General features: G+C 46.1%; 1 protein-coding gene and 1 long non-coding RNA gene across 4 annotated transcripts in view; one reads left to right on the top strand and one right to left on the bottom strand.

Moving 5' to 3' along the window:
- The window catches only part of LOC136104269 (uncharacterized), a 41,164-nt gene that overhangs the window by 10,999 nt on the left and 16,361 nt on the right, over positions 1–13,804 (bottom strand). For all 3 annotated transcript variants that reach the window (XR_010651748.2, XR_011740228.1, XR_010651747.2), the window contains exon 3: positions 7,932–8,044. This is a non-coding gene — a long non-coding RNA (uncharacterized lncRNA). The remainder of the gene's footprint in view (positions 1–7,931; positions 8,045–13,804) is intronic.
- COL13A1 (collagen type XIII alpha 1 chain) overlaps positions 1–13,804 on the top strand; it is a 58,855-nt gene that overhangs the window by 35,354 nt on the left and 9,697 nt on the right. Inside the window, exons 33-39 of the mRNA XM_071811637.1 lie at positions 452–478; positions 2,167–2,247; positions 4,321–4,356; positions 6,249–6,302; positions 6,569–6,622; positions 7,392–7,427; positions 10,168–10,254. Of these exons, the coding sequence (XP_071667738.1) occupies positions 452–478; positions 2,167–2,247; positions 4,321–4,356; positions 6,249–6,302; positions 6,569–6,622; positions 7,392–7,427; positions 10,168–10,254 (375 nt within the window). The remainder of the gene's footprint in view (positions 1–451; positions 479–2,166; positions 2,248–4,320; positions 4,357–6,248; positions 6,303–6,568; positions 6,623–7,391; positions 7,428–10,167; positions 10,255–13,804) is intronic.

Here is a 13,804-nt window from a genome sequence, read left to right as displayed (position 1 = left end):
GTGGGTGGGGAGGACTCTGGGTGGAGAAAACATCCAGAAACACTGTGGTGTTGAAACAGGAACATGGTTAGGATCACTTCCAAAACCACCCCCGGGGCAGGTCAGAGCTACGATGGGCTGGGTAGGTAAAGAGAGAAGGTTACGTTGGTCTGAGATGAAAGGGAAGACAGTGGCAAGGCGGGATGGATGGGATTAAAGGGATCAACTGCAAAAATGGTCTTAATAGCAAGGCTGGCCTGCTGCCAGGTTGTTCTTGGCATGAGCCTCCTTGTTACCAGATGAGAACAGTACATGAAGTGCCCTTTACACAAATAAAGAGGCCCCTGGGCTAAGCATTTGTGCCCTCTGTATTCAGAAAGCGAAAGCTCTGTGCTGCACGCTGACCTGAGATACCTGGATTTTAAAGCACGTCCTTAAACGTGACTCATTTAGTCTCTTGTCCCACATACAGGGTCTTCAGGGACTCCCAGGACCGAAGGTAAGGCTGCAGAACATTGCATCCTGAAATTCCACTAGACTGCCCCAGGTGCAAGAACCTTTCCGTTAGAACTTTCTAGCTTGCAAACGCTATTTGCCATCTTGGTAAGAGGACAAGTACTTGTGAATATGTTCTTGAAGGAAATGGATTAGCAGCTCGCACTTCAGGACCCAGAAAACTGGTCATTTTCTCTAGTTTTCACCCAGAGAAGTGGTGACTCACTAGCCCTTGGAATGTAGTTGAAATCTCTGTCTGAAGGGTGAAGGTCTGTATGGCGGGATGGACAGCCTGTCGTACAGCCCTGAGTAACCGAGCTCCAGCTTAAAACCAGCCAGGTTCCTTACCCTGCAAATTCTGCTGTAAAGCCACCCAAGAACTTCACTGTTTGTGGCGATTAGAAGCCTTTTAATCTCCATCTCCATGTGTTTATGTTCAGCCTGCACCATTGGTTTGCCTGCAGTAAAGCAGGACATCTAGATGAAAAAATACTTGAGTGGAAATCTGCTGCATATTTCCTCTGACGTTATTCTTGATGAAGACTGGAAAATGTGGCAAATGTCTTCTGGTTATGCTCAGTATTTGGCTGCCAGTGTTATTTGGTTGCTAATGGGATGGTATATTTATCCTGATTTATCTTGCAAGCGTTGATTACAGATACAGTCATGTCTTGCTTCTCCGTAACTCACCAGCCACTGCTCCCAAGGGCCTGGGAAACTTCTGAGGGTGCAGTTGTCTCTGGAGTATGTGCCAGACAAACGCAGATGGAAGTCTTGCACAGCACAGCCTGGTTTATAGAAATACTGCACTGGTTTCTCCTTGAACTGAGGATCCACGTGGTCTTAATTAGCAGGTGCAAAGAGATGTCTAAAATAAGGAGGGTTTTGTTCCATCCCTGCAATTTGTAATAAGTCTTTTTATAAAGAGGCTTTCGGTAGTGGTAAGGAAGAGCATTTCATACCCCTTGCAGACTTGTCAGAAACAGTAACTCCGCTAGGTGTGTGCCTGAGCCAAAGTGTCCTAGGGCATGTGTCTGTGTGGAAACGGGAGTGCCGGTGGTGAGGCAGCAGTGTGCTGTCCTGGAACTGCTGAGGTACAGCAAGCACGCTTACTGCTTCTGCCTGAACTTGGTTCTTCCAACACTTCTGTTCCAAAACGCAACCAAAATAGCGTTTAAAAATGGTGGGGGCCGGGGGTGCGAAGGTTCGGGTTGTGTTTTGAATTTATGACAAAGGAGTATTTTGTTTAATAGTGCTTTCTAGTTTATAATACAGAATTTAAAAAATACCATTGGAAAAGGAATGATGATTTTTTTCCTAAATTTTGAAACTGATACCTTTGCATTTACAAAAATGGACACCTGTCATTCACTTGCCTCTTAAGATGTAACCCCACCCTACCAGACAACTTCTGGTTACTTTTATTTACACTCCATGAGCAATGCAGCAGTCAGCTCAGCTGCCCTTTGACCACTGGGCCTGAATCTCCTCTTACTGCCTGTGGCTTAAATCAGCTGCCCACGCAGAGGTCATCTGCCTGACGCTGCTTTTCTTTAGACTGGGCTGAGAAATGGGGCTAAAAGCATCGCTCTGCAGCCCTTTGGATTCTCTCTGCTGCTTCAGGAAGGGAGGAATGTTTGTTATATAAGCGGTGTTACAGTGGGTTTATTTTCTGCTCCATCCTTCCTTTAGGGGGAAGCAGGGATTGATGGAATGAAAGGAGAGAAGGGTGCCCAGGGTGAAAAAGGAGACAGAGGGCCACTGGGATTACCCGTAAGTATCCAGGAAGCAAACTTGTATCAGCTGTAAAATGATCCTTCAATAGGAGATGCATGCCAGGATTTGATACGTAAAGTCAAAGAAAGAGACGACCTATAAATACCTGTGCCTTTGCTTTTTAAACTTAAAGCCTCAATTTCTATACAGAACCTTCATCTTTTAGATCTGTTAAATAGATCAGTGATCGCTTTAAATCTTCCTGCCTCTGTCAGGATTGGGGAAAACAAACAGCAGCTTTCCTGTGGGTTCTTTGCACTTCAGAGCAATGGGGCAAGACACAAACAGAAGTCAAAAAGAGGTGGAAAAGGAAGCTCCTTCCCTGCAGTTTGCCACATGGGCCAGGCTTTGTACAAAAGCTTGCTGTTTCTGAATGCACCCAGCTTCTCCACTAGCCAAAACTTTCCCGTTACTTCTGCGATAGTCGATGCTTCCCCGATGTGCTAGAAGCCTCTGCTGTGTCCCTGCTGTACGTGAACCCAGCCGCATTAGACTGGTGTTAGTGCGCTGCTTTGCTTGGCATGAAGGAATTTGGGCAGATGAGGAAGCTACAGGAGCTCTAGATACAAACCTGAAGACTTTGTGAAGCTCTTAGCTGGCATCTGCTAAAGGCCTCTTCACCCAGTGGCTGAGACTCAGCCGACAGCTGGTAATGAATCACTGGTAACTCAGTCCCACCCAGTTGCTCTCTCATAAAAAGCACTTGCTGAATGTACTGCCTGGAAACCAGCACCGCAAAGCGTGTCCTGTGCACCATGTGACTTTGTCAGCCTGTGTTCAGTCACCCAGATCCCTTGTCCCCACTTTGGCTGAAATGTGCGTGTCTTTGTAAAATGTTTTCCTCTTGTAGTTGTGCTCTCCAGCAGTTACCTTCCTGGGCCTGGATGCTTTTCATCTGACTCTGGGCACTGGAGTGAGCTCAGTGCGAGTGTGTTCACTGCGGCTCCACCCAGAGCCTGTGGGCAGAAAGCGATGCTTTGCGGAGGCTCAAATGCAAAGGATTGTGCTTCAGTGAAGCTGGGAGATGTAAAAACCCATTTTGCCCTGAGAAATGCAAATGGCAGCTTTCTGTGTCAACAGTAATTTGCTCAAGTAAGATCAGAGAGGTATCGTGGACCTTGTATTGCTCCTCAGAGCTACCTAACTCCATCAGCTTTTCCATGCCTGAGCCAGGGTGTTTTCAGCCCATCAAGCTAAATGCAGTGCCAACCAGGTACTGAAATATTTCAAAGACTGACTCTGTATAAACCCCGGAGCCGGATCTGCTGCCTTTTCATATGTTACTTGGGGTTTGACATCATGCCAGAGCTGCAGGACGTTTTGGCACTGATTGTCTGCAGTAGCCTTGAGCTTCTCTGTGTGGCAGACAAGCCGAGGAAACTGTCATACTCAAGCAGAGGAAAACTCAGTATTTGGTACTTACATTCCACCAAAGCTTTCTCTACTGGCCGCTCTCAGAGATGAGACACCAGGCTAGATGGGCCTTGGGCAGAACCACTGTTAGACCTCAGGAAACTCAGGGTAAGAGCCAAGCGGACAGAAAAGGGCCGCTTAATCTGCTCTGGTGACACAGGAAGATAAGCCACCTGTTTTATAAGCCTCCAAACCACTGGATATGGAGTGGAGCAAGTGTGCACCCCTGTTTCTTGGAAGGAACGGGAACGGCTGACGGCTCTGCACTGCTTGTAAATGCCTCTGTGACCACAGGCCCCTGAGCCTTGCGTCTCACCCGCGTTGCCCAGCCTGCCACTAAGACAATGCAGGTTCCAGCTCCACTGGCACGTTGTTCTTTTCATCACCTGTCACAGAACAGCTTTTTCCTCAGGGGTTTTCTTGGTGGCACTGAGAGAGGGACATTTGTGTTCTTAAGAGGATCTGAAAGTGGCAGGTCAATATTATATGTATTCAGTGTTTCTATGTTTTTGTTGGTTTTCTTGTAAGTACCATCACCTGTCCTTGAGATGTTCATTTTTGTTTATTGCAAGCATATGTTTGTCTCAAGTCACTGCATCACTCACGTCTCCCCTCTCCTCTCGCCTTGTTTTTGTTAACCCCACCCCGTCTGTTCAGGGTGCTTCAGGTTTAGACGGCAGGCCTGGACCACCGGTGAGTTCTGTTTCTCTGTTACCCCATGTTCCTTCTCTCCAGTATCATGACTTGTCTTGTCTTTCCACCAGAGTCTTGTTTACCCCAGGAATAACCTTATTTTCTCCAACGCAGGCTTGGGAGGGGGTGTTAAACTTAGACTGAGAAGTGGTGTCACATGCTTTCTCTTTTTGATGCTATAAGTCTGGATGCTGGGCTCACAGCCTATTTGTTCTACTTTATTTCAATAACAAGATGAATGAAATCTCTGCATGGTTTCGTGATGCTCTGCTCTCTTGCCCTCTCTACGGTGAGGGGTCTCCATCCTGCTGTTCTCCATGGCAGCCTTGCTTACCACCTTTTCACGACAGTAGCTCTTTGGTTTTGTCTTGGGCACAATAATACCAGTGTGTTCTGTCCCACGAGAAAAAAGCTTTGTGTGCTGTTTTCACACATGGTGCTTAAGGCTGCATTGCTGTGTCCACCCTAGTACATATAGTACACATGCATCTGAGAGTCAGTGACATCCAACAGTGGAGCAGGAAGAGGCAAGATTCCTACTTCTTGTCACTAACTTGCTGTGAGATGTGAAGTAAATAAACTCCTTGTGCCGAAGCTTCTCAGTCTATCAAATTCAGACTGAAACAAGTGATGCTAACCTGGTTCTGCAAACCATTTGCTAGTCTTTGGTAACACCTATTAAAAAAGGGCCAAATATTTTTAATCCCTGTTGGGAAATCACGCATCACTCATGTATAATCCATTTGGCTATTTACAAATAAAAGGCAATTTTGTGTAACTGGAAATAATTGAGCCACTCAAACTTCTGAACAGAATCTGGATGGTAGCTTATACCCTCACTTGTTTTGGGGAAATGGTAGATCTAAATTTATAAACATGCAGGTGAGAGCTCAGTGCATTTCCTGGCACTAAATGATCTTAAAATGATGTGTATGCGTAGGCAATTAAGATGTCCAGGATGTGAACTCCTGTGCAGGGATGTAAGGAAAACCTGACTTTGCTCACTTCCATCCCTGTGCTGAAGTTGTGCTGCACGGATCGTGTCTGCTGAGCTCTCCTGCTCACATCAGAGGGGTTACTTCAGTGACAAAGGACTGCAAGCTCACTTTAGAAAGTGCGAGAGCCTTTTCCTTAAAGCTGTTAGAAAAACATTTCCCCGTTTCAGAAGCTTCATCCTTTGTTCTTCCCAGAAGGCAGGTTATGGGCCTCCAAAGTATCCCTTTCCTGAGGCTCCATGAAGAAACTAAGTTTGGGATGCTAAGGAGAGATGGCCCCTGTGTCAAGGGGTTAGCAAAAAGAACGGGTTTTCTTCCTAGCACGACAGAGTCTGGCGGAGTGACATAACTGGCCAAAAGGAGACAGGGACTGAACGGCGCCTCTCTGAGTTTCCATCTGCCTCTGTGTGCGTCTGCACTCGCCTCTGCCGCATGGTGTCTTTCGGCTTGCATGACCGATGGCTGCCTGCCACCCAGTAACCAAACTCTTCCGGTTTCCTCAACTCCACTGACAGAAAATAAGGAAATAAAGAAAAAGGAAACGGCTTATCATATATCTAAATGGCCTTTATTCTGCTACAGCTTTCAGCCTTGTCTGATATATTCCCTCCTGTGGAACTGGCAGAATAAGTGTAACGATTGTCACGAGATAGTTTCAAACTTTAAAAAAAAGGCTCAGTAAAATGGTGCTGGTGTGATCTGACATAGTGGCTCCCATGTTCTTCAAATTGCCTATAACAACTGCTTCAAAACCCATTGCCACCACCACTGAAAGCTGTAGTGATGCGAGATGCCTCCCATCACCAGACTGTCCTTCCCAGCTGTGCTTTGTCTCCTGGCCTTAATGAACCCCTAGAATAAAAACATCCTGATGTGTTTTCCTTCCTACAACTACAGGGTACTCCAGGACCAATTGGGGTTTCGGGACCAGCAGGACCAAAAGGAGAAAGGGTGAGTTTCCTTCAGAAGAGACCGGTGCTCTGTGACTTCTTTGAACGTACCCCGGTTCCCTGGGACAGAGAAGCTCCACGTTTTCCTAGAACTGGAACTGCTCACCCCTTGTGCATACAAGACCCCCAGCCAGGCCTTTGATTTTTGAGTATCTCATCCCTGAGGTTTTTAGGTGCTTCAAAATGTCCTTTACATTTCATCTATAGCACTGCTGTGCTGCACTGGATAGGAGTGTAATGATTTCTACTCTCTTGTCTCCATTTCAGGGCAGTAAAGGAGATCCTGGAGTTGTAGGACCAATGGGGCCCGCGGGGCTTCCTGTGAGTACGAGGGCACTGGGGACTTATCTTCAAGTGCCCGTTTCCTTGCTGTGGTTGGTAACTTATTATGCTGCTGTAATACAACATCTGCAATTTCAGCTGGGGTAGGTGTTAAAGAACCAAAGTTACAAGCTTACATGAACATGGGAGCAACAGAAAGAGCTCAGTAGCTTCCAAGCAATGATTCAGAATAAGGTGGATGAAGCTGAGGAGAAAGTTTTAATTCACCTTGGTCCTCAGACTACCAAACTAGCTGCACGGGGCTCCCAGGAGAAGTATCTTAGTCCAAAATGCTGCTTTGAGCACGTTTGCTCTGTTTGCCTTTCCACAGCTCGGTGCCTGCGTTCCACCCATGTGAGGTGAGCAGGCCCTGTCCTGTTGTCGCTGTGACAAGAGCTGCCCTCAGGGAGGTTGCTGCCACTGGTTGGGATTACCGTTTTGCAAAATTAAACCAGCATTGGAACTCTAGTTTTGTGCAATCGTGGAGCTGCTGCTTTGTTGAACACACAAAAAATTAAGTTTGCTGCTTTTTCTCCGACTGCGTTCTCTAAACTAGTTGGTGTTTTATCTGAAGAACCCTTAGAGTAGTAGTCGTGGTGTTAGTGCGTGGATGGTCTCATGGAGATGAAGGAGGAGGTTATCTCTGGAAAAGTGTGTGTATTTGTTTTGTGGGGGGTTGTTGGTTGGTTGGTTTTGTTACCATAGAGCAATCGGTACAAATGGGGCCTACTTGCTTTAAAATATTTCCTCTCATGTTGATGTATTTCAGGGTTTACAAGGTCTACCTGGTGACAAAGGAGTCCGGGTAAGTTCCCTGGCAAACTCCTTATATTTAGTTACTAACGTCTTCACATGGTGATAGACCAGTTAACTGCTGAGCCACCTCCACTAGCTAACACGTAAATCTGTCTGCTAGACCTTCATATGGGTAACTTTACAGACTTGTATTTTATAAAGTAATACCTGTAGCTTGTATAATCACCTGGGACAGTGTGATACATCTATCTGAAAGCTGTAGGAGGGATTTTCTAACAAGTTCTTTGTTGCGATAGATCTGTTCTCACTGAAGCATGGAACTTCATGTGTGGCAGAGTTAGGCCAACGTGCACACTTTAGGAAATTCTGCTTGTCTATGTGCTGATGTGTGTAAGGATTCCCTTGAGAATTAACTGAGGAGGAGCCAGTGAATCTTACTACATTACTTCTAAATTCCCCCTTGAACATGAAAAAGAAGGTTGCCCTCTATCAAACAGTCCTCCAGAGAATGTGGAATATAGACATTTGGAAAAGATAAATTAAATTAGTTTACCTTAAAGAATCAGGAACGAAGTCTCCTCAGGTATTGTCCTGAATGGATGCGATGGTGAGGAGCTGGCTCAAAGCCATTAAGGCGAATGGCTGCTCTTCTGTCACACCACCTGCCTTATGGGAAGACAAACGTTACTAAAACATGCATGTTGAGGAGCACTTGCTTCTTCATCAGGCTTTCCACACATAAGGAATTCTTGCCTCTTAAGGCTCTGAATCTTTTTGATAAGAACAGTTGAGAGCTATAGTTGAATATAATTTCTATTTAGAAATATAAACGTTTTATGGATTAGTCTTACTGAGATTACAATTGCATAAATATGCCAAGCAGTTCAATATGGCACACATGTGTATGTCTTTATGCACGTACTCGCGCATACACATATACCTTTTCTTTCTAAGGCTCTGGTATCACCGGAGTTTTTCTGAAAATGTCAAGTTTTACAGCGCATGTGCCCATGCGGCCGTTTCTTTATATGAATTTGCTTTTGATACATAGTGAGTGTTCTTTATCTGTCCTTTATCTGCAATGTATTTCTGACCTTACTCTGCACGGAATGGGCAGTTTTGGAAAGCAAGTAGCCAACTGGCATCTTAAACTAGGGGAGAAAGGTCCAAGTTTCATAGGAGATCCAAAGTTCTCCCCTTTTTTAATCATTGCATTTCTGGCTTTGCTTCTTCTTGACAGTGTGTTTTGCTCTGGTTGCATGGCTTCTAAACAAAAAATTAACCTTAACAGAATCCCTGGACTTTTTCAGCTGGTTTGCAAATGGGGTATTTTATTGAGGAGCAGGGTCTCTGGCTGGCTGCAGGCAGACTGGCCGGTAGGGTTTCAGGAGCTCTCACACAAAAGCAAATGAGATCTGGGAGAAACTGCGCCTCATTGCAGAGGCCGGGCTGGCCGTTCTGCTGGCCCTGAGGCCTGCATGTGTTCTGCTGGCCCCCGTGGCCCACAGGCATTCTGCTGGCCCTCGAAGCCCACATGTCTTCTGCCTCCCTGCAATCCATGTTTGGGAAACAAAAGCGTGAGAAACTCGGGACTGGAAATGGACAAGTGCAGTATCTCTGCATGGTGAGATCCCAGAAATGACCGTGTTTCCCACAGTCTGTGCACAGGGGGTTCACCTCGCTCCTGTGCTCATTCTAAAATTGAGAACAGGTCACTGCCACTTACAGGAGTTAAACAGTACACATGTTCATTTGGAACGCCTCTCTTGTAGACAGCAGCAGTGTGCACTGCACTTCGAGATGAAGATTTTCAGTGCCGAGCACACAAAACATGAGAATCAGCTTTGCAGAAACTCTGTTACTTTAGGCAGAGCAGTACTTTTCAACCCCCAGACCTGCCTGTGCCGCCCCTTGTTCAGTGTGTGGAGTGGAGCGCAGCGGGCCTGGGACAGGCAGAGGTGATGTTGTGGCACCAGGCAGTGATGAGACCTGGTGACCTTTCGAGCAACCCAGCTGAAAAAGTGTAAACCCTGAACTTGTGCTACCAACCTGATATCTTCACTGTTATTTTAATGCCTTTTTTGTATTCTTGTGTGTATGTGCATCTTCCTCGCTCCTACAGGTCCACCCTTGTCCCCTTTATCCCTTTCTCCTCCTCCGCCTTTCTTCCTGGTCCTTCCTCCTTCCTCCAGAACAGCCCCTGCTGCATTTTCCTGGATTATCCTCTATCCCAGTGCTTGGTTCTGGGTGATGCCTCCTCCTTGCCTCTCCCATCCATTTCTCTCACCAGCTTTGGGTTTAACACTTTTTAAAAGAACCACCAGCAGCAACCTGTGCTCTCTGATTTTTATCCCTTAATTCCCTTAACCTTCTCCGCAAGGACCCTAAATTCAATTCTCTGTGCACAGCCCCTTCCCTTGTTTAATGCGCAGCAGCTTTGAGAATTTCCTCTGTTACGCAGCAAGATCTGGTATAGATATGAATGTCAAATGCCCGGTTATACCTTGCCTTGGCTGACCCGCTATGGGTGGGACTTTTCCCCCACTGCCCTGGCTCTGGAGCCTGCAGAGAAATTGTAATGTCAAACCACTGTAAGAATCACACCTTCCTGGGTATGTCTGTGCTGCTAAATACATTGTTTCTCACTTAACATCTCCTTTTAAAATATTTCCTAAATGTTTAGTTAAAAAACCAAACAAACAACTTTCACTGATATTGGTTTGAAATGGATGATCCTAAAGCTTTTGTGTATTCTTTTCTTTTTTTTTGGACTAAACTATTATTTACAGGGGGAGAGGGGCAAGAAAGGCTCTAGAGGGTCTAAAGGGGATAAGGGAGACCAAGGAGCGCCTGGATTAGATGCACCCTGTCCGTTGGTATGTTCTGTTTCATTAAATGTATTGTTTTAAGATCTGTTGATGAGGAAGGAAGAAGGAAATAATAATGGTCTCGTAAAAGTGTAACGCTTGAATAAGGCCCAGCTTGGTTCCCACTGCAGTCTATGGCAAAGCCGCTTCCTTCAGCGGGCAAGCACTGAGCCTTGGAGCAACCAGGCTGTTGAAGGACCATGGTTATGTTCCTTCTTCTTCCAGAGCTCATACAGGTTTGGGATACATGGGATGTCCCATGTGCTGGGAGCCCAGGGCTTTCTCCTTTGCACACAGAGCCCTGTGCTTCCTTTGCTGGTTACGGCTCTTCTCTGGAGATGTTTCGTGTCGGCAGAACCTGAATGATGTTTCTCTTGCCTTGGAATAACAGCCAGATGATGTGATTGCCCAAGAGCGACACAGGGCACTCGAGCTGCATTACCCAGAGGGAAAACAATCTCAGTTATTTCAAATGGGTTACGCTTCTGTCAAAATACGTTGTCTATAAATCTAGACACATGAATAAATAGAGGAATATGTATGCAATTTCATCTACACTCAAACACTGCAGTAAACACTGCCAAAAATCTGTAGTACTGCCATAAATCCCAGGAGCAGTTGTGGACCATGCATCTAGTAACCCAGCTGCTGGGTTTGCTAGTGAGAGCAGTGAGAATGGATGATTTCAGAATGGAGGAGACACCATTCCCATCTTTTGAGGTTTAACTCAGATCACAGAAAACCAGAAAAGAAACTGCTACTACTGTTTGTGCAGACAAAACTAAAACTGAGCCCACGAGCCCTCTGTGTTCTGGCCATGCAGCAGAGTGCCCTGCGCCAGCCCCGGCGGGAACTCGGCCTCTCCTCCCGTGACACGGAGGTGACCGGCATCGACTGAAATAACGATAGTGGTTGATTTCATGAACAGGGTCTCCGAGGTTTTAAAGGCGAGAAGGGTGAGCCGGGGTTACCTGGGCTGGACGGCCTGGATGCCCCATGCCCATTGGTATGGCGTACCTTCCCTTTCCTGCATGCTCGTTTGCTTTTTTCTGTATCTTGGTTGTTATTTTCTGATACCTCCAAACAGCTGCATGCCCTAGAAACCCCAAGCAATTCCTTCCTTACCCATCTCCATCACACCTTCCTCCCGCTGCTGTCAGGAACAGGCCCTTCCCTTCATGCTACCGTTCACAGCTGCTCTCAGCATGGGAAAAACATGGCTGGAATGTGAATTTACTTACAACTGCTTCTATTCCTCTTTGCCTTCACTTTGAGAGCTTTCAGCAGGCTAACGAATATGAGGACTTGCCTCTGCACCGGCTTGGCTTTCTAGCAAGAAGCTTCAATGCTTTCACTAACTATTTTTGGTGCTTGTATGTGGCTAGTGCAGCCTGATGCCAAGCGGCATTATCTCTGTCACCCTATACACTGAGATGACTGAAAACAATAGTTATCCTGTTGTTAGCGAGCACATGTGAAACACAGTAACTGGACACTTATCTCCCTTGATTCCTGCCAGAAAATTCCTATTTGTTACCCTTCCTAGAAGTCCAAATGGTAACTGTAGTGTCCAAGAAACTTGGAATTTGGAATGGCTTTGTTTCCTGATATTCAGCTTATTCAAGTATTAAGGATGATTATTGTATTGGTGCCTCATCGAGCCCAGCTACTGTAGGATAAAGGTATTTAGGAACATGTAACCGATTCCTAAGTATCCCATTAAACATCACTAATCTGTTTATTTACTCTGAGTTCCTCTGGAGATGCAGCACTCAGGTGAGGCTTTTGCTCCCTGTAGCTGTCTCGACAACTCCCAAAATACATTGAAATTTGTACACCACTGCCCTTCCAGCCCCCATTTGCTCTGACTGGGCTTGCTCGAGTACAGTCAAGCCAAGCTTTATGCTCACTGAAAGGTGTTCGATGCCATTTATAAGGTATGGGATATCAGTTAGTTCAACTAGCTGGGAAAATGTGTCCCTAAGAAAAAAGCCACGTTTAGTTTGGAAGGATTTTTTAGTTTGTGGAGAAAACTAGCCCTGAAATTGACATTAAAAGCCTCTGTTATCTGACTTTTGTGAAGATTTAGATTAGTTTTCCTTCCAGCATTCCCTCCTTTGGCGCTGCCATTGTCTCTTCGGAGCAGCAACTCGAACGTGATCGCTTGCAAAGTCTCGGCTGCTGCCCTGTAAATTCCGGGTAATAGGAAGAAATTCTTCCTCCGATCCCACAGGTGAGGCAGTACCTGCCCAGAACAGTCCACGAGAGAGCAGGAACACTGACCCACTCCGTTTTGCCCCCACTGATAATAGCCAGGTTTCTATGGAGAAAGTTCTGGCTGAACAAAGCACCTTAATTTCCAAGGCGCAAGGATTCTGTCGGTGCCCTGGAAGCCCACCGTTCTTTTCTTGTCCTGCTCTAAGTTCGGATTCACTCTGCATGGCCATGTTAGAATACGCACCTCTTTTCATACCTATTTTTGTTAAGGGAAACTTGCCAGAAATCTGGTGAAATAGAGATGTCATTATTTTCTTTTTATAGATAGTGTTCCGGCATACAAGCTAGCTTGGGAATGGAAACGAGCGTGGTTTTTGATCTGAGCAGGTTAAAAGCTTAGCATCCAGCTGATGCATCTGCGTGTGTACCTACAGAGGCTGTGAACTAATGTTTGGACACCCGAGCTACGTGGAAGGAGATGCTTGGTACTAACGAGCATGTCGTGTTTCCGTTCTTGGCAAATCTGTTCGCAACAAACACTTCCTTGTGACCCTGGTCTTCCTCTGATCCCCAAGCTGTAACTCCCTGGCCTCCCATTCCTTCATACACCTAACTTCCCATCTCCTCCTGCCACGCACACCACTCATTCCTACCACCACCAATGTACCAATGGGAACGCCATGATTTACCCAATAATTAACCTGCAACTCAGTATTTCCACGTAACGTGGAGGCAGGAAATATCACAAGGAGACCACAGTCTAAGAAGTGCTTTTGAAAAGCAATATGGTTGTAGCATTGTGTCAACATTCACTTAATCAGTCCCTTGAGAGCGCACTTCCTTTAAATAGCTTAGTTCCCAATATACCACTGTGCGTTTGGTTCTTTCTTTGTTGTTTTTCCTTCTCCCGTCTCAAATGGGCTCACTTGTACTGCGGACTTCTCACGCGGTGCTTGAGGAAGTGAGAACTGAGTCATTTGAATGGAGAACTGTGCGTTGTACAATTTCACTCTCTGTTTTCGAGTCCTCCTGGGCAGCAGCAATAGCCCACGAACCTGACACGCACACACAGCACAAGTATGTGACTTCTGTTGGAGGAGCATCTCCACCCTTACAGCTGACTTCATCTCTGCTCAAGAGCACCCTACCATTGACATCATTTCCTGTTTCCTCACATCAAGCAGGGCTGCACGGAGATGAAATTAATTGCACTAATTCACAAAAGCATTTGCCAACCACATAGTCTTTTAATAGCACAGCCCTTGAAGTATCCAACCTTCCTCAACATTACAAACCGACCAACCCTATCACACGCTCACGTTGGGATGTGCAGCCCAAGACT

This window comes from Patagioenas fasciata, chromosome 8, assembly GCF_037038585.1.
Source record: "Patagioenas fasciata isolate bPatFas1 chromosome 8, bPatFas1.hap1, whole genome shotgun sequence".
NCBI classification, from domain to species: Eukaryota; Metazoa; Chordata; class Aves; order Columbiformes; family Columbidae; genus Patagioenas; species Patagioenas fasciata.
The sequence above is the reverse complement of the archived record's forward strand: the minus strand, read 5'-3'. Positions and strand labels throughout refer to the sequence as shown.